The sequence below is a fragment of the Spermophilus citellus genome (genome assembly GCF_964194105.1).
Source record: "Spermophilus citellus genome assembly, chromosome: 11".
Lineage (NCBI taxonomy): Eukaryota > Metazoa > Chordata > Mammalia > Rodentia > Sciuridae > Spermophilus > Spermophilus citellus.
The window spans coordinates 107,862,636-107,883,008 of record NC_138192.1 but is presented as its reverse complement, the minus strand read 5'-3'; the positions used below and the strand labels follow the sequence as shown (position 1 = coordinate 107,883,008).

The window sequence follows — 20,373 nt, the reverse complement described above, 5'->3', positions numbered from 1 at the left end:
TGTTGTGACTTGATCAAACCTATTTAAAAAATGGAAGTGACACTATGAGAAGCCTTATCTGTTTCTATCTGCTTCTTGCTTCCATGGGAAATCCTGGGGATACCTGGAGCATCTTACCTGCTGAATGGGATTGAGGGGCAGGAGATCATCATTTTGGCATTTGATGTTCTCTGGGATCTTGAAGGTGTGAGATAGGCCTTCTGGGACTCTAGTTTTCCTTCAGCCACAGTAATTGAAGTCATATGTTGATGGGACTTTTCTGAACCCTTCAGAAGTATTCAGAGAGTAAATAGCAGGGTCAGACCTTTCAGCGAGAGCATTTCAGATACCAGCCATGTAACCATTCTCTGTTCCTTGCCCCTCTGCCTGTCCACAGTGGCCTCCCGGTGTTCTTTGCCTCTGATGGTGATTTCTCTCCCTCCCTCCTTCCTCTCTGCAGACATGCCTTGAATTGGAACGCTACCTACAGACAGAGCCCAGGCGGATCTCAGAGACCTTTGGTGAGGACTTGGACTGTTTCCTCCATGCTTCTCCTCCCCCATGCATTGAGGAGAGCTTCCGGCGCTTAGACCCCCTGCTGCTCCCAGTGGAAGCCACCATCTGCGAGAAGAGCTCTGCAGTGGACATTTTGCTCTCTCGGGACAAGTTGCTATCTGAGACCTGCCTCAGCCTCCAGCCAACCAGCTCTTCTCTAGACAGCTACACAGCCGTCAACCAGGCCCAGCTCAACGCAGTGACCTCATTAACGCCCCCATCGTCCCCTGAGCTCAGCCGCCATCTGGTCAAAACCTCACAGACTCTCTCAGCCGTGGATGGCACGGTGACGTTGAAACTGGTGGCCAAGAAGGCTGCACTGAGCTCAGTAAAGGTGGGAGGGGTGGCAGCAGCAGCAGCCGCCGTAGCACCAGCTGGGGCAGTTAAGAGTGGACAGAGCGACACTGAACAAGGAGGGGTAGGGGCAGAAGCATGCCCCGAAAACAAGAAGAGGGTTCACCGCTGTCAGTTTAACGGGTGCCGGAAAGTTTATACAAAAAGCTCCCACCTAAAGGCCCACCAGAGGACTCACACAGGTAGTGGTACAAGTTGGCCGCATGTGGTTTCTTCCTCTTTCCCCTGCTTTTGCCTTGAGGTGGGAAGGGCTCCTCTTTGTTCTAAGAAGTGGCCTTTGTGCTGACGAGGAGGTGACCCAAAGGCAGGAGGGCCCTGGGTAGGGAAGCAGAATGACTCACTCTATACCCTAAAACCTCAAGATGTCCCAAGTGCAGGACCTGGGTTCGTAACTGGCTGGCTAAGAGTTGCTTTCAGAGGCAATGCCAACCACAGCATGAACTCAGAGTTCTGAGGCTGATGGAAGGGGATCTGGTAGCATGACTCACAATAAGACGTACATAGTGCAGACTCTGGTCCCTTTGCTGACACTTGTCTTTGTTTTCTGAGTGTAGCTTGCAGGTTTGATCAACACCAGAATCCAAGGAGGTACACTAGGAAGCATCCACAGTTAAACAAGGTGGTTAGGGTGTCCCTATTCACTCTTTTCCCAGCATCCCTGATTTTTCATCAAAGTCACCAACAGCAGGAGGGTTTCAGAGTTCATTAGATGTGATCATTCTATAATTAATTGGCATCTCCTCTTTTGCATTGTTCTCTGGCGCGTGCTTTATGGAGAGATGGCAGAATTGCTTTTTAATGAGCTTGTTACTGAGAAGTTGCTAAAGTGATTACATTGCTATGTGTGTGGTAAGGGCGGGTGGGGGAGGGAGAGGGCCTGTATGTTTCACATAGGACTTCCGTGGTGATTCCAAGGACTCATATTGATCTTTCGAGCAATGGGATCATTTGGAAGACTGGGGTTCACACAAAAGAGGGAGAGATTGGCCGTATCCTTAAGCTGGTCTTTGTTCTCTACTTCAAGGTTGTAGCTTATGGGTAGCATCTCTTCTTGGTTTACTAAGGTGCTACTAGGAGCAATTACTGTGATTGGTGGTTTTTAAGTGGGTCACTAAGAGCATATGACTTGTATGGCTTTTCCACAGTGTTTGCACACTGCAAGCTGAATAGGGAAAATCCCCAAAGGTATAAATGAAAGAATAAGAACATTCTCAGAGAAAAGTGGATGGTCGCAGCTGAGGTGGGAGAAGTGTCTGGTATTTTGTGTGGTTGTGGATTGTACCACCAAGGAAGTGTGCATCATAAAGACGATTGGCTGGAAGATCAGAGCACCCTGGATTCTAGTTCTAACTGCCACTAACTAGCTCTGTGACCTGGAGTACATTTCTTTATCTCTATGGGCCTCATTTTCTACATCTGTCAAACAATCTGGCTCTTGAGGCCCCTTTCAGCTCCGATGGTCCATGAAATGTCTTTGTGCGGTACTAAAGAACTTTTCCTCAAGTAGGAATGCATAAATATGACTGGATAAAAGTGCTGAAACTCAAAGTCACTCCTGTGAGATAGTGAGACCAGACGTTGCTTCCTTATATACAAGACAGGCATGTCCTCTAATTCTAAACTTAATTTCCCATGTGGCTCTTCCTTGGTTCATGGGATAATCCCCTAACATAATTTTTTAGTCCTATGGATCAGGTGTAGGGTTCCATTCATGGCTTTGCTGCAGAATTTATATGTAAAGCCTAATGCTTCCTCATATTGTTAGTTTGTTTTCTTCTTTGATTTTGTCCTGAAAGTAATTTTTATTTATATTCCTTTCCCTCTAAAGTCAGTAAGTAAAGACAAGACATTGCAGTGTTCCCTGGTTTCAATGCAAATTAATCTCCTGCCCCCACTCCAGGAAGCCAGAGGAAGCACCATGAACCAAGAATGTTGACGTTTGTAGGGGTTATAGAGTTCATAATTTGGACACCTTTCAGAATTATTAACACTGGTAAGGCTACATCCTTGTATGGAAGCTGGACCACTCTGGTGAAGCAGACATTCTTTGAGGCAATCTGCAGCATTTTCTTCTTTCTATCCCCTCTTCCCAGCAGAGCTGATGGAAGATGTGATGATTGATGCATTATTTGGCATGTTGTTTTTGGAACATTGTCTACTCAGTGTGATTACCAAGGTGGAGCTGATTATGTTACCCAGCACCTGCAGCCACTGCCTCGTGGTGGATTGCAGTGCTCCTCCCTATGGGCAATGCCCTGAAGGAGGCAGTAAGCATTATTAGAAAAGTAGCATGGCAGCAGAGTTAGAGCAGGGCTTTGTGGTTAGGTAGACTTGGGCTTGTTTTCTGTATAAATTATTTATCTTCTCTGTTTCCTCATCTGTAAAATAGTGCCAATTCCATCTACCTCAGAGATTGTTTTGAAGATTAAATTAGCAAATTACTTGGCAGATAGTAAAAACTCATTACTGTTTTTGCTGATTATAGTTATTAGTATTGTTCTTGACACTGAATAGTGATAATTGAGTGAAAAGCAGCTTTATGTAAACGAGAAATGAACCAGTTAGCCAGCGTTAAATACAGATCGAGTATCGCTAATCCAAAACTTTAAAATTGTTTTGCTACTGGAATTTCTCCCAGGGGTGCTCTACCACTGAGCTACACTCCCAGCCCTTTTTATTTTATCTTGAGACAGGGTCTCCCTAAGTTGCTGAGACTGGCCATGAACTTCTGATCCTCCTGCCTCAACCTCCCAAGTAGTAAGAATTACAGGCATGCACCACTATGCCCTGCTTCAAACTCTGAAATTTTTGAGAGCCTACAGGTATCACAAAGTAGAATATTCCACATGGGACCTCATGGGACAAGTCAGTCAAAATGCCAGAACACTAAAAATGTTGTTTAAAATTACTTTCTGGCTATGTGTATAAGGAGAACATGAACTATAAATGAGTTATTTCATTATGTGCATGCAAATATTCAAAAATCAGAAAAAAATATTTTCTGGTCCCAAACATTTCAGATAATGGATATTCAGCCTATACTACCAAAAAGTAAGAGAATATTTTCCTAGTGGTTGATCGGTAGGGTATGGGGTGATAATGCACATGGGCACCAGGGTGGAGGGTAAAACTGGCCCTGCAGACATTAGCCCACTGAGATTGGCAATAATGTATAGAATGGCTTTCCTGAAGACAGCTTAGAAGTAATTGCCTCACATCCTACAGAAGCATTTTGCCTATAAAAACCTTCCTCACAGACAAGCACGGAAGGAAAAAGAAATAGATAAGAGGGGAGGTAGGATAAGGATGGAGGATGGAAGAGAGAATATGAATTAATTTAGATGAAATGGAGGAGAATCAGAAGTATTTATTTGGAATTGGTGTGAATGGGGCACATGGGGAACTGAAAACATAGGTGATAATTTATGTGGTGTGGATGAACTAAGACTGATGAAAACAGCATGAAGGATGGAATTAAATTAAGTGTAAACATATAAAGGAAATGGACTGGTAAAAGCTTGAGGGCAAAGGTATATGGGCAATGGAAATTCGGGTGGAAAAGAATCTGCTGCTGTAAGAATTGGTGTGAAAAGACTAAATATTAAAATGAAGTTTTCACAAATTTTCTCTGGATGGGGCACACTATTTTAGTGTAGACTTAGTTTCTTAAAAATTATTATTATTGGTACTGGGGAAGGACTCAGTTTAATTCAATGGAAAGGTATCATCTTTCAGCTGGAGAGGTGTTTTGAGACAGAAAACAAAGAAAGGGAGAGAAATAAGAAAAGCATCCCAGAGAAAGAAGACATATAACAGCATTTTGTTCTCTAGAGTTATATTTATGCCATATCTCTTTTATATGGTAATATATTGCAAAGGAGACACAGTTGCACAAGTGAAATAAAATAAAAAATGTGTGAGTCTCCATCTTCTCTGCATAAAGAAAGACAATACATTGTCGGTGACATGGATTTGCTTGCATTGAGGAATTTTTAAAGTGTTATTCATTTAATCTTTATATAGATAGAATTCACTGAACTAGAAAAGATATGCAGTTTTTTTTCCTTCTGTGGCTGGTTTTTTTTTTTTTTTTTTTTTTTTGAGGATGCTGAATCCTTCAAACTTTTTGCCCTGGAGGATATTAAGCAATGAGATTTTTTTTTTTTTTAAGCTAGCAGATGTTCAAGTTGGTAGCTGGGGCATAAATACTGGTTGCCCAAAGAGGTGAAGTTAGGGATGGAGAAAGCAGGCTGTAGATGGAAGAAGGTGAGGTAGGGAAGGAGACAAAGAGAATAACAGGATCTTAGTGAAAGGAAGCATATGAAAGTGGACATATGGTTTATTCATTGGGAAGAGTACTTAGTACTGGCACAAGTGTACAGATGTCCTTCAGCAGCCAAGCCATGGCATACCCTTGTCTCCTACTCTTGTTTTCTGGTCTTTGTATGATACATTTTTCTCTCTCAATTATTCAACCAAGTGCAATCATGCTGTCGTCCTTCTTCCTGGAGTCAGCTAAATGATGCCGATATTTCAATGCAAGAAGAAACTTCATTTGCAATATAAAAAGTAATCCCTTTATGATGCTTAATTTCCATCAAACACAATTTGTTAAAATGCTCATACTTTCTATACAAAAAGAGAAATAATTATTTCCCACATTTCTTCTAGGCCACTTCTTAGAAAAAAGGAAAAAACCTGAAACTGAATTGTGCTAAGTGAGTTGCCTTTTTAATTTTGCAAATTCGTAGAAAAGCACATCTACATTTATATTGTTAAGAGTGAGTCATGTTGGTAAAGTCCAGACAAAAGCCACAAATTAAATCTCCAGTTGTTGGTCACTGTTAAAGGTTATATGAACAAGCCATGTTCTCTCAGGCACTACTTGGGAGACCCTTTCCATGAACTGGAGTAGCTGGAATTGAGAATGCAGGTGGTGATAGATTTGTGCTGAAGGGTGTAATTGGATGCTTTTTCAGGTAGAGGATAATACAAGTGTGCAGTTTGCTTAAAGTTTTGCGTTTGCTTTGGGGCAAGCCTTATTGAATCCAGAGGTAGCATGATCTGTAAGTTCAATCAGGGTTTATAGCTCATTTTCAAATGAAAAGGTGGTTAAACATATTTCAAACAAAAGGACAAATGAAGCATGGGGGAGGCAAACACAAGTGCTCATAGCATACACTTACCGAAAGTTTTTTAAAGTTGGAAATATAATTTGTTTATTTTCTTTGTTCAATAAGTGTTTGGAAAGCAGTTGCTATGTTCCAGGCATTGTTTTATCTCTTTTACAAATATTAGCCATTTTAATTCTCATATTAAGTCACATGGGTGCTATTATCTTGTCTTACAGATGGGGAAACCCAGATGACCCAAAGAGGTCACTGATTTGCCTAGCATCACACAGCTCAGGATTCGAACGACAGTGTTGGTCTAGCCCAATCTCTTTACCTCTCTGCTAATTAATGATGGAGAAACAGTCAGATGGATTATTTTTTTATGATCCATTCTCAAGAGAAAATGGAGCACATATATTTTAAATACAAACAAATAATGAAAACTCTTTTAAATAAACAGATAAGAGTTAGAAGGATCCTTAAACATATTTAGACATATGACCTCTCGGGTGACTAAATCAGTACAAGGAAATAACACAAGTGAATGAATGGTCTCCTCTTTCTAGGCCATTATGGTTGTTGCTGTTATTATACTATTATCATGCTCATTACTATTATTTTTCTTTTTAACCTTAGGATTAGGGAGAGACTTTCTTGTCGTAGTGTCAGTTCACTCATTCAAGTGACAAATGTTAATCTTTATTCCTATGAAATAAGAAAGGCAAGGATTATTTATATACTGAGGACCATAGGTGTAAATATGACTTGACCTTGGCTATGCATCTCCCCTACTGGCAGAATTGAAAGTCTCCTGGCCCTTAGGCTTACATCCTATTTAATAATTATCTTACTTTGCATTTCCTTTATTTGTTCCTCAGTCATTTCACAAGTGAATGTTAAGTGCCCATAACAATAATAAAATAGGTATAAAAATAATAAGATGGATATGAGACATTATGCCATTGAGTGACCATCAAAGGAGACTAGGATAGACTGATTTGAGAAGTCTCTGAAGGAGAATGGGCATTGGATGAGAGCAGGGGCCTCAATCAGTAGTAGGAGGAAGCATGGAACATTCTAGAGCAAGAGTCACCATTATGGACAGGGTATTTTTTTTTATGCTGTTCATCTTTTTAAATAGTGCAATGTGACAATATGCTAATTGATATAAATAGAAGACCTAATTCAAGGTCAGGCATATCAGCAGGATAAAATGAAATATCTCAGGGTTGTGGTATGGAGTCTATTGCCTACTTTCAACTTCCTCAGTGTCATAGATAAGAATTCTTCAAATTTATATAAGAGCAGCTGAAATGGGGCAATTTTAAGACACTAAAGGGCCTTTAATATGCGGAGACACTTGCTACTAATGAAGTTTATCCATGAGTTGAGGCAGAAGCTCATTAGACTCCGATTACAGGATGGAAACTAGAATAAGGGTTAAATGTTCAGTTCACAAGGTGGAGAGAGTTTAATGGGAGAGTTTGATAGTTTGGATTTAGCATATTCAGAAGCCTAAGAGGAGTTTGAAATGAAGGGGTAGGAAATGAGGAAAAAGTGGATGGGAGAATTTTATGATTCCAGAAATTTCAGAACTTTACCACATGATAATTTAGTCATATGATCATAACATTTATAAAGATAACTTTATGTAAACATGTATTGGAATGAATGGCTTCAACTTGGCATGCATAAAATAAGCACATTTGCTTTATCATTATAATGTGATAATAAAAGTAGACTTTTGTGGGCTATTCCAGATGTCCTTTTAAAGGATAATTGGTAGTCACACCATAAATAAGGATGTTAAAATAAGAACCAAGAAGAAAGGAAAAATGTGAAATTAATGAGGTTTTCATCATAAACAATTAATTTTTTGAATACTTGCTATACTATATGCCATTTCTTCCTCCATCTCTGAGAACCTCATTTTTTGGTGCAGAAGCCTAAATTATAGTTTAATAAAGCCCATATTTGGAACCTGTTCTCAAAAGAGTATAGTGTGGATTGAGGTGAGGGGGGCTGGGTAGGAAGGAGATAAGAGAAGAGTAATCTCATTTCAGAAAAGGCAGTGGAAGTAACAGAATTTTATGAATTCTAAGAGTTAAAGGGGAAGCCCAGCTCTGTTTGATAAAAAAGAGAAAAAGTGAACCATAAGATATCTGTACAAATGAAAGTTGATATTGGGAAGGTCAGGAGTGAACTTTGGAGTGATTGTGCCCTTGAGTATACAGATAACATACAGAAATCTTCTCTGTTATAGTAGGAGAGTCACTGACCATGATGATCATGCTGTCCTGTGCATACTATGTTGGGAAGTTTAAGGAAAATTAAATGGAGATTTGTAAAGACCAAAGGCTAAGATGATGCTATAAGAACTTCCTAGTGGTAGGCAATAATTTTCCTGTGTCTCCTGAAGTTGAAACAATAACAGAGTGATTCTGTTTGAATTAGGGGGGAAAAAGCAGAATTGAGGAAAGTTGTGTAATTTACAAAACTCTTAAAAAAAAAACCCAGGAATGATTATTTTTTTTTCTAAAAAAGCTAAAAACTGAGGACAGATGAAAAGATATTTGTAAAATATGTGACTTTGAAAATCATTCACTTTGAATTTAGTAGAAATTACAGTTGAAACCTTGATAATGGATCATCAGAAAGAAAAAAAAAAAACCTTTTCATATAAAAAAATTGGTTCAGCAAAGCCAAAGGAACTGTTGGAAAACCCAGCCCACATGGGTTCTGCTAGGCTGTGCAGGTACCCAGTAGAGAAAGGCTGATCCTTCCCAACCAGGTATTTCCTCTTTGTCCCCACCCTAATGATGGCAAATTGGATGGCTCATCCTTTCTTCCCATTCCCCACCTAAGCACCTAGCCTGATACCCTCCACACTCCTCTCTTCCTGCCTTGCGAGCCTTCTTCTACCCTTCTCCACCTCAGGATTTGGTAGCAAGACACTGGAGATGGGTAGATTACTCATCGGCCAGCAGTGAATAACTCATTAATTCCTGCTTATTTTCTTAATTTTCAATAATGGGAGACTATGAATAGAAGTTCAAGAGTCTTCAAGTAAGAAGGGAGACAGTGATGTGATGTATTGGAAATTGGGGGAGCATTTCCCTCTCTACCCCATCCCTGGGCTGTCCTCCCTCCCCTACTACTGTATTTTCTACATTTTTTTAAAAAGTAGCTTTTTTACAACCAATTTTTCAAATAATATATTGACTTGACAGTTTTCAAGCTAAATGTTGGTAGAGGTAAGAACACCCAAAGTAATCAAAAGGCGACTTTTTAATGTGCTGGAGTTAAACCCTATTTCTGTAGTGTGCCCATATTCTGCCATCAGCAGTAGGAGCTGGTTAGCTTATATAACGGAGCACAAGCTACCTAAATTATTTAGGAATATCTGCAGTGAGAATAAACTTACCATTTCTGTTTTCCTTATCCTCTCCTTCACCATCTGCGCTTATGGGTATAGGTGAGTTGTGGATTGACTAAGAATTGGACCCCATAAGCTTTGACGGCATGGAAGATCAGGGTGCACCATTAGTAGTTTCTCAGAGTCTAGGTCCAGCTTTGTCCTAAACCAGACTTCCTTGGAAGACCTCCTTCTTTTTGAACCCTACATCTTTTCCTTTCTTCCCTTCAAAATTTATCTGCATTCGGAGAAGGGTCTTTTTAAATTTTTGTTTGTAAAATAAAATGCATTTATAAGCTAAAGCTCTTTTATATTATAAACCATCCATCTGGTTCATGAGACATATATGTAGGCTTCTTTTATTATTTCTACTTTCCGAATGTATCTTCTTTTCATTATCATAATTAACATTTAATCTGTGGAATTCAGTGAAGTGGTATATACTGTTTTCAGGCAAACAGTATTACAATTTTTTTTTATTTGTTGGGAAGTTGTTTTACCTGTTTCACTAGTCATCTAAAGATAATAAAAGCTATTAATCCTTTTGTTGTAGATGAGGAGGCAAAAGCCATCCTCAACTGAGAGGGGAAAAAAAAAAAAAGCCCTTTTTCTCCATAGTAGAGAATTGCCTGAGTAGATGTGTTATGGTACTTTATACCTTCCTCTGCAGCCCCTGTTGTTTTCATATCAGGGATATTTTAAAAGAAGTCCTATAGGTTTTTCCAATATGGATGCCAGTATTAACTGAGAGAGGTTCTAGGAGTGATAGATGCTCTAAGAAATGTGGAATTATATATTCTGTGTGCTAATGAATGGGACCCAACAAAAAGGTTAACTCTGACCTGTATTCTTCTCTGTATAAGCAGAAAGATGTGGTAGGAAACATGTTAGAGTGACTTTTCAGTATTCATGTTTTGAAGTTTTCTGTCCTCACGTTGTGTATTCATGTAATTTAATGTCACCTCAGTGGAATTCACTGCTTGAGTGTAAACTTATAATATGGTGGTTTCACTCTCCTTACTATGGGATGTATAGCATCTTTCACTCTCACTCAACTTGAAGAAATGAAATAACAATTCCTGATATATTGAATTCTCAATTGGTCATGAGTCTATTGAAACTAGAATTGTTATTTTTATTTTTTTATTTATAAACATTTTTTGTTGGTTTACATGGACATAATACCTTTATTTTATTTATTTATTTATTTGTATGTGGTGCTGAGGATCAAACTCAGTGCCTCACACGTGTTAGGCAAACACTCTACCACTGAGCTACAGCCCCAGCCCCAGTATTGGTATTTTTTTTTAATTTTAATATTTATTTTTTAGTATTTGGCGGACACAACATCTTTGTCTGTATGTGGTGCTGAGGATCGAACCCAGGCCACACGCATGCCAGGCGAGCGCGCTACCGCTTGGGCCACATCCCCAGCCCCAAGTATTGGTATTTTTAAAAGAGCAACAAAAGATACATCTCTCGTTTCTGATATAGGTAATAAGACATTTTATGTTCCGAGCTTTTAGGAGACAGTGTCAGAAAATCAATGTGAATAAATTCAACTATACAGTCTAGTAAACCTATTTGAAAATGTAGTGTACAGCAAGCAGAATGATGGTATTATTAAATGTTTTTTCTGTTTTATTCACATGTAAATATACTGACATGTAGAAAAGTTAACATAGGTTACCTCTGCTTAAATCTAAGCAGAAGGTGATTTGCTGGCTTTTTTTTCCCCTCCCATTCCATTTTGTTGTTGTTTAGTATTTCAAGGCTTACAGCTAAACTGAATTTGAAACTAAATACTGTCATTACAGAAGATTTTTTTCTGAGTTCTTCCAATTTCTCTGGGGACAAAATAATAGTTGCTTGAAGCAGTGGAGAAACAGTAATTAGGGCAAATAGTAATACTGTGCATGATTGAGGAAAAAGGGGAGGGGGAGAAAAAAAATGCAACAGACAGACTTGTACAGCTTGTTACTAGGAAACCACATCAGCATTAAATACAGTGTGCTAATTGGCTATCCTGTTTCTGCCTGGGTACCAGCCTGGGCCTGCTACACAGCTGTTTCTGCTCTTTCTGGTTGCTAGGTAACTGCATCATTTCCCCTCCTCCCACCCTCTTTGTATTCTGGAGGGTAATTGGCTACTTCTGCTCCTGGTGTTGCTGCTGGGTACCAGCCTGGGCCTGCTGCTCTGCTGTTTTCCGGAGGGATTTAATGGGGGGAGGGGAGAAAAAGGGAGAAGAAGATATGCTGGCAATTAATGGAGCATAAGTGCAAATTCTACACAATGTCTGGCACCTGTGTCCCCTCATCCTGCTTTCTCAACTAAATCCTTCAGCTAAGAAAACACATTAGACTCTTGAAGTCTTTCTTTTCTCTGTAGATACCTTGTGATTATAGTTTAAAAGAAACAAGATATTTGAAAACTTATTGCATAAACAATGGATTTAGTCTTTTTAAGGAAAAAATTGGCAGAATATTACACATCTATATTTGACATGGACACTAGTAGAATTTGCAGAAACATTGAAATTGCTAACTTGATAACAAAACAGCATCTTTAGTGTTTTAAAGGTATGCCTCTTGATCTCTTAAAGAGACTGAATTCTTTTGTAATGATTATTCTTAATAGAATACAAAATAAAATGCACTAAAAGCATTATGGGATTTTCTCAACTATTTTATTCATGATGAAGAAATACAGGGAGGCTTCTAGACCCTTCTGATTTTCGATTATTCTTCTGTGTGCACAGCACATGACCACATGTTTGTGGAAGACACATTGCAATTTTATCCCTCGTTTTGCACACTTATATTTCTTAGGGCAAAAGAAGAATATGGTGCAATATCAACTTGAAATCAATTTTGTGAGTGAGAAAAGTAAAAAAGGTCATTACTTTTCATATTGATGTGAACTTCTATTGAAGAAGTTTCCACTTCATCATTATTGAAATTCTTCCTGAAAGCGTGAGGAGGAAGATTCTTCAGAAGTGAAGTCATGCTCCAAGGAGATTTCACTTTAAATGGTTGAGAAAGCGTATATCAGTTGGGGCCCCTTGAAGAAGCAACTTCATCCTCCTGGGAAGAAGCTGTTTTATTGAGAAAACTCAGAGCATGTTGTGTGACTATGCACAGAAATAGTTAGCAAAGGCGACTCTGATTTGACACTAATGGCTGACACTGGTTTCCCATACTAATGAGATCTACCATCTTAGAACAGAGCCCTATTCTAAGCTACAAGCTCTTCCACTGTGAGATAAGATCAGACTCTATGGAATCATTTCTCCCTAACATATCCTTAAAATTGGAGGAAGGCCTTGGAGCAGGCTAGGCCAATAGAAGGAATATTGTAGCAGTCCATAGGTCTCAAGGAAACCAAGTACCCACTAGTAGTATTTAAAGAGCAAGAGGAAAATCTTATTATGAGAGGATAACTACCAAAGAGCTATGTATATTTCTGCTGTCTCTACTAAGAAGACCTATTGTTTATCACTCATAAGTATTTGTATACTAAAGGATTTAGCCATTTGCTTTGGAGAAACCATCAAAAGTTAGAATATTGCTTTATCACTTGACATATTATGATATTGGAAAAGGGCTAGTTTTGATTGTCTGAGGGTTTAGTCTTTGTTGACAGAAGATTGCCAGATTAACACATTTTCGAGAGTTTTATGAATCATCACTACTTGACTTAAGCAGGATGTGGATCAAAAAGTCCAAAGAAATCCTGAGCATTTGTCTTGCCTAGATCCATTCTTCACCCACTGGATGAATTAGATGTGACTGTGTATCCACACTATGGTTCTAGAAACACCCAGGAAACACAAGGTGGAGGTCTTAGGAGGCTGATGTGGTCAGTTAGTCCTAGTGGTGAGGGAACATCAGTCCTTACTTCTGGGCTCCCTTTCTTCATGCTCTCTGGAAGAACAGATCTTTTTCTTTGGATGTCTCCATGTTGAAAGCACTTGTGAGAGCACAAATATACAGGTGTGCTTTAGGGACAAGGAAAGAAGTTATTCCACGTATAGATGCTTCAACCCTTGGATTCTCCTTAGTCCCAGAAGCATGCTTGCTAGTTCTCATGCCATACAAGGCTGCTACCTATCATATCAGGTAAATCACCTGATGAATCTGGAAAGGAGAATCTGATGGCTGTTTGCCTCCCACTCCCACCCCAGAGCTGCTGCTAACCCATAGTATACCTTTTTTGGGGGAATCAGTCAATGGGGGCCTTTATATGGGGCAGTGCTGCCCTGTGCTTGAGAAACAAAGCTGCATTTTTCCTTCTTGTGCTTCACCTGAACACCTTTGCTCACAGTCTGGCATGGCTGCCTGCTCATCAGAGGAGTGATCCACCCAGAGGGACCTTCTCTGACCTTTTAAGAATTTCTGAGGCTGATGAGGATACAGTAGGAAAATGAAAGCTACACAATGGTTCAAGGAGGGTGTTGGGATCTCCTTTCAATGGCTGAAGAGGCATTCCCCATGAGAGAAGACCTTTTCATCTGGCCCTTCACCCAAAATGTGAGATCATGAGTTGCTTAATGCAGTGGTTCTTAACCAGGGGAGATTTTGCCCCATGGGGGACATTTGGTAATGTTTGGAGACATTTCATTGGCACATAGCGGAGATAGGGGGGTGCTGCTGGCATGTAGTGAATGGAGGGCCGGATGTTGCTGGCATGTAGTGAATGGAGGGCCGGATGCTGCTAAATACCCCACAGTACATAGGACAGCCCCACAATGGAAAATTATCTGGCTTCAAGTTTCAGAAGTGTGGCTCAACACGACCTTCTCTGTTCTCACCTTCTCTGAATTGCTCTGAACCACTTGAAAAAGATTTCCTTATTCTTTTATGACTACCATCCATGTCCTGCCTTTCATTTTATGCTCTTTAACTGCATTGACTAAATATAAAATAATATATAATTTGTTATTTCTATTGAGACTTACAGAGATGCTGTTTTCTCCTTAGGATATAGAGAAAATTGCAGCCCCCCACCTAAGCATCTAGAAAGATGCTTAACTTTCTAGATTTAACATTTGTGATGGCAGCCTTTCTTGAGCACCATCCCCTTCTCTTTTGCTGAAGGCTCCTGACCTGTAATAATTTGAGATTTTGCTGAGACAGGGGTTTGAATCACACGAGCTGCCAGCCTGGTATGTGGGAGAGAGGCAGTTTGCCAGGCAACAGGCCTAACAGACCTGGCCCTAAGAATCTTCATCGTCATGTGGTATAGTCCCACTATACCTCTTGTATGGCAGCCACATTGGTTTTTAACACTTGTTTCCTTATTATCTAAAAGAATATTAACTGTTAGCACAGAAACAAGATAGACATGTTTTCAGATAGAAAATAGAAATTTTATTGGAAAAACTGTACATTGCATGTTATTTGCTACTTGAGTACATTTCCTGTTATTTGCTATTCTGGTTAGCACCAGCACCACAAGGAAAGTACTAGAAAAACTTTTGAGTTCCTGGAGAGAAAGGTGCTATTTCAGGTAAAAGTATTTCAAGGGCATTATCTAATGGACACATACTTTATGGCCTGCATTTTGTTAGGAGATGTGAATTATGCATTGGCCCTTTTAGCTACATTCACATGCATAGAAAATAACATTGTCAGACGTGCCATCCCCAGATACAATGGACAATATGCTATTATAATTGTATGGCATTGTCCTTGCTGTTTGGAGATAATACTGCTGACATTATTCCTCTCATACATGTGAATGCAGCTATAGGGAGTACGTGACATCTGTGGCTTTCACACAGATTAGCTTATCCCTTGCCACTTGGAGAGATTGCCATTAGTGAGCTGGCCTCATGGGGTCATGGTAAGTGCCATGTTTTGGATCACAATTGTTATCGGACCTTAGTTTTAGACCCTGTTGGGAATTTGTAATATTTATCTTGATGACCCGAAGATGCAATGGTTATTCAGTCAGTTCCCCAGAGCAGATGTGCTCAAGAAAGGGTAGGCTGACACACTCCTACTCAAATTGGCTTTGGGAGTAAGAAGGCAGTTGAGTACGAAGCCTGGGAATGGCTGCTTCCACTTTCTTGCATTACCCAACTAAGCAATAACATCACTTGCATTGATCTTTATAACTTGCCAAGTGCCATGATATTTCATCCTGACTTACCTATAGAGTAAGTATTCTCAGCATACCCATTTTACACATTAGGGAACTGAGGCTCAGAGAAAGATTGTTAAAGTTATCACTGATGAAATGTAGCAGAGCTTGTTACACTTTGTGTTTTTCTTTAAAGAATGGTTATTTCTTTGGTGGGGCCTAACAATACTGAATAAAAATGAATTTATTTGCATTATGGTTCAGGAAATAAATGGCTTAATATCTGCCATCCTGCTTAAAATTGGGCATATGATCACTATCCTGTGAGGTGACATCTGACTTGTCCAATGTGACTACAGATTCAGGGTAGCTAAGAAAACAGAATGATGGTCTTGTATCATCTGTTTGTTTTGGTTGAACCTGGGGATGATCTTCATTGGTTTTTCCATATGTCAACTAGTTTTAAAGATGCAAACAAACACATAGTAATTATTCTTGAAAGAGATCTGAGTGCTAGTCACCTGCATGTTGTAGAGAATATGTGGCAAGAAATAGTAAATAGAAGCTTTTCCCTGATTACTTGAAAGAATGCGCTTTAGCAGCCCTCTCTGATTACAAAACTGGGAAATCCAGTGAAGGTGGCTTAGAGCAGAAGCTGAAGGAAGCTAGGGATGGATGGACCTTGGCATGCAAGTTGCATGTTCCTCTGCTCATGCCAGAGGTCTACTAGGTTTGAACAAAATCATTTGAACAAATGATTTCTGTGCCTTTATTTTTGTCTGTATGGCAAATATGGACTTAGGGATCTTTCTGTTTGATTCTTTTTTTTGTGTGTGTGCCCACTTTGTAGAGGATAGTTGTGAGGATAGTTTGGATGGTGAGTTAAATGTCTTAAGGATCCTTGGTAAATACATGGATTATAAATCCACTAATGGGCAAAGATCCCAAATTCAAGTTATGATTCTCCTGGCATGTGCAGTGGTCTCCTCTCTGTATTCAAGAAAGCATACAGCACAGAAGAATAGCTGCTTTCCAACATTCTGCCAAAAGGATCCACAGGAACATCAGAAGGTTGGGCACTTGCATTGTCTTCCAGAGATCTGAAGAAAGAAAAGATATTAACACCAAAAGACAAATTCCTGGAAGGTGGAAGGAACAGTATACATTACCACTGAGGGCACAACTCTTCTGAGCATTGTCTGTCTGTAGATTTTTCTTTGTGTCATCCTGTGTTCCTGTATGTCTTTATATTTTTGAATTCCCTCCCCTTTTTATTTTATTCTACCTGCCAAGGAAATAGTAAGTCATTATAATTGGCAGGGCCCCTCCATCTTCATTTGATATTGGCTCTTGTGCTTTCTAACCCACCTGTGTACCTCCCCCTCCCACTGTCAGATCTTGAAGTTTTTCTGTGGTTTTCCTTAATGTCTCTGCAGAGAGAATGTTTAATGAGCAAAGCCAGGGACTGGACAGAATCCTTTTCAACCCAGGGAAACTTTGCATGCATTCTTCTCACTATTGTCACTGTATAAGACAGAAGGACCATAGGTACAAAGCTTATGGGATCAATTACCACAAGTTCTCTGTTAAACATTTTTTTTTAAATCTGTTGTGAGAAGAATAAAGCAATAATTAAAATTAACAGAACAGCTTTTGCTCTGTTGAGGCGTTAAATCTTTGTGTAAACATAATCACATTGTGCAAACATAGGTCTTTTCAGTTGGGTGATTTAGACAGCAAAACCACTGAAGTTCTGAGGTCTCTGGGTCAAGGGCCCGTTTTGACACGGTTTGAAAGGTCACCTGCTCATTTGTCTGTGTTCTGCTGCAGAGAGCCGTGAGCCTGTATGGTTCCCTGCCCGCTGCCGCAGCAAGCACAAAGAAGAGCCGGCTGGCATTTGGCAGATAGCGCTCTGTGACAAGCGGGAAGGAAACTGCACACGAAGCGAGACTGCTACACACGGGGCCGTGGGGAGTGCTTGGGAACCCATGGGGCCCAGGCAATGAGGCAGCTTGAATGTGGAGAAAACAGCAGTTATAAAATATAAATGTGTTTATTATTACACTGGGCCCATGCTATATAATTTTACACATGCTCATATTTGTGATTTACGGCTGCAGGTCCATATGGAGGAGAAGCTTGCTAATTTACCCAAATTGATAGGGAGGCCTCTGAAGATGATCGGATTGGAAGGAGCCGTAGCTGGGGGAAGGAAAAAAAAAAAAGGTCTCTTAAAGCAACCCAAAAAAGGTGGGGGCAGGGACTGCTATGTCAGAGGCAGCCTTTGTTCATTTATTTTGATAAGCAGAGCTTCGCTTTAATTATTCATGATAATGCTTGCCCTGGAAGGAGCCAGCCTCCAATGTCAGAGCAACTGCATTCTGGTCTTTGGTTTTCTGTGTAGTTAACACTAAAATAGCCCACCTTGCTCTTCTTGAGATTTGTCATGTTTCCACCTGGGAGAGGTGAGAAAAGCTGGAGTTTCATTTATACCCACCACCCTCTCTGCATTGACTCTCTGTATTGACTGGGTTTGAGGGGAGGAAAAATGTCAATCTATAATAGCCCTGGTTCTGGAATGTTCTCTACAGACCTGGTAGGCCAGTGGTCCTCTACCTGTCATTTCACCAAATTCTTACAATGTAGACAAGGTTTTCCCACCTTAAGGATGAGAAAATGGAAGGCTAGAGGGGGCCAGAGATACCCAGCTAGTGAGTAGTTGAGCTGCCTATTGAGTCTGCCTGACTCCAAAGCCTTGTCTCCTGCAGTGCTGTGCCAGAATTCCCAGGGGAAGAAACCAAGAAGGGGGCCTTGGAGCAAAGACCCCCCCACCCTCCCCTCACCCCAGTCAGTCCCATTAGCTATGCTTTCAGCTTATTTTCTGGTCTAGCATCAATTACCGTCGTCATTTCCAGCGGCATTTCAAAGTGTTTCTTTTCTTGGCAGAATCTTGAGGTACTTGCTCTGGGAGCTCTTCGGGAGGAAAGCACTTTGGAACAGCATGCACTAATTCCAAGGTCCCCAGAGCATCTATGATTCATGCCCCTTGCAGGGAAACTTCATGCAAACAGGCTGCTGTGACCCCAGGATGCTTGATGAACCATAAATACTGAATGGCCTGTCCACTCTGCTCAGAGCAGAGCCTGGGAGGCATTCCTGTTGCACACCCTTCCAATCAATGGCCATATCTTGTGGACACTGCTTTCTAAATGTTTTGTATTTGTCCACTTTCCTCCATCTCTGCTGCTGTAAGTAATAAAATCCATGCTCCTCTCTTAGATGGTTGTAGAACTTCCCAGAGAGCCCGCCAACCCATCCACTCCTTGCCCTGTCTTGCCCATGCTCCATTTTAAAGCCAGAGTGATGTTTTCAGTTCTGATCATGTTATGCCTTGACTTAAAAACTCCCAGTGACTGCCATTGTTTGTAGGGTGGAGTCCAAACTTAAGTGTGGCCTATAAGAGTACTTTTGGATAGAAAGTTAATGTGAGACACATACATAATTGTAAATTTTCTAGAAGCCACAATTAAAAAGCAATTAATTGTGCAAATTAATTAATTAGAATACTATATTTCATTTAATTCAGTATATCCAAATATTAGCATTTCAAAATGCAATCAACATAAACAATTATTACTGAGCTATTTCACATTCTTTCCTTTTCCGTTTTGCAGACTGTGAAATAGTGTCTGTTTTACACTTACAGCACGTCTGCCTTCTGAGTGCCCATGTTTCAAGCACTCAGGAGCCACCTGGCTAACAGACTGCAGCCTGTGAGTTGCTCTAAGTCGGCAGGGTCTTGCTCCTGCCTCTTCTCCTGCCACACGTTGTCTCTTGCTCCCTGTAGGGAACACACTCTGATCCTCCTCTTTTCCCGGATGTAGGAAAGGATGCGGCAGAGGTATGAGAGAACCTCGTCCCTGCTAAGGAGTTGGAGGAAGTAGCCCAGTGTGGAGCTGTCTTCCTTCTGCCTTCTGCAGGGGTCACCAGCATCAGAGGCCTGGTGAAAAAAGAAACCCTGGCTTTGCGCTCAGCCTTGGGGGTCTCCATTTTTGGTTTACCTTGAACTGAGTCACACCACATAGATGATTTTTGAGAAAGGACTGAAGTGGGGGAAATGCTGGTGGAGTTGATATGCAGTTTCTCTGAGAAAAACTGACTCCCTCCCCACATGAAGGTTCTGTGGCAAGTAGACCAAGCCTTGAAGAGGGCTGCTAGTCTCAGGAGGTTACATTCCTTTGTTCATTCATTTTTTAAAAGTTAGAACAGATATTCTTTGGGTGCATCTAAGGAGTTCTGAAATTCTTTCCCATTGAAACATTTGTTTTACCAGAACATATTTCCAAAGGGAATGTAAACATTTATTCTATTTTAATTGTTGGCATTTAAATAAGAAGCAGTGAGGTAGTGGTTAAGCACATGACCTCTGAAGGTGAGACTGCCTAGGTTTAAGTCTTGACCATGACACTTGTAAGCTAAATGAGCTTGGTGGTTGGCTTAATTTCCCTGATCCTCATTTTCCTCATCTGGGAAACAGAGGAGGCTAAAGAATGTGTTCCCTAGGGCTATTGATAGGATTCAAGGACAAAATACATATAAAGCCCTTAGTGTTTGTAGGGCCCAGCATATACTAAGTGCTCAATAAACATGAGCTTACAGCCCATTTCCCCAGGATTTGTACAATACTATCATCTATTGAAAAGTGGTGGAATGGGGCCACAAGTCAGGATGATCATTTGAGGTATTTTTCTCTGCAGGGATACATTTGCTGCCAAGCTTACTTATGTATAACCCATCACACCTTTCCTCCCACTCCTAGTTTTCTACTAGCTGTGTGTGTATGTGAGGAGGAAAAATATCGACATCCCATCA

General features: G+C 40.4%; 1 protein-coding gene across 4 annotated transcripts in view; it reads left to right on the top strand.

The window, feature by feature from the left end:
- Positions 1-20,373, top strand: part of KLF7 (KLF transcription factor 7) — a 90,525-nt gene that overhangs the window by 42,268 nt on the left and 27,884 nt on the right. For 2 of the 4 annotated variants that reach the window (XM_081261654.1, XM_081261653.1), the window contains one exon: positions 440-1,073. In XM_081261654.1, the coding sequence (XP_081117780.1) occupies positions 440-1,073 (634 nt within the window). The remainder of the gene's footprint in view (positions 1-439; positions 1,074-20,373) is intronic. The other 2 variants (XM_081261656.1, XM_081261655.1) reach the window with 2 other exon arrangements.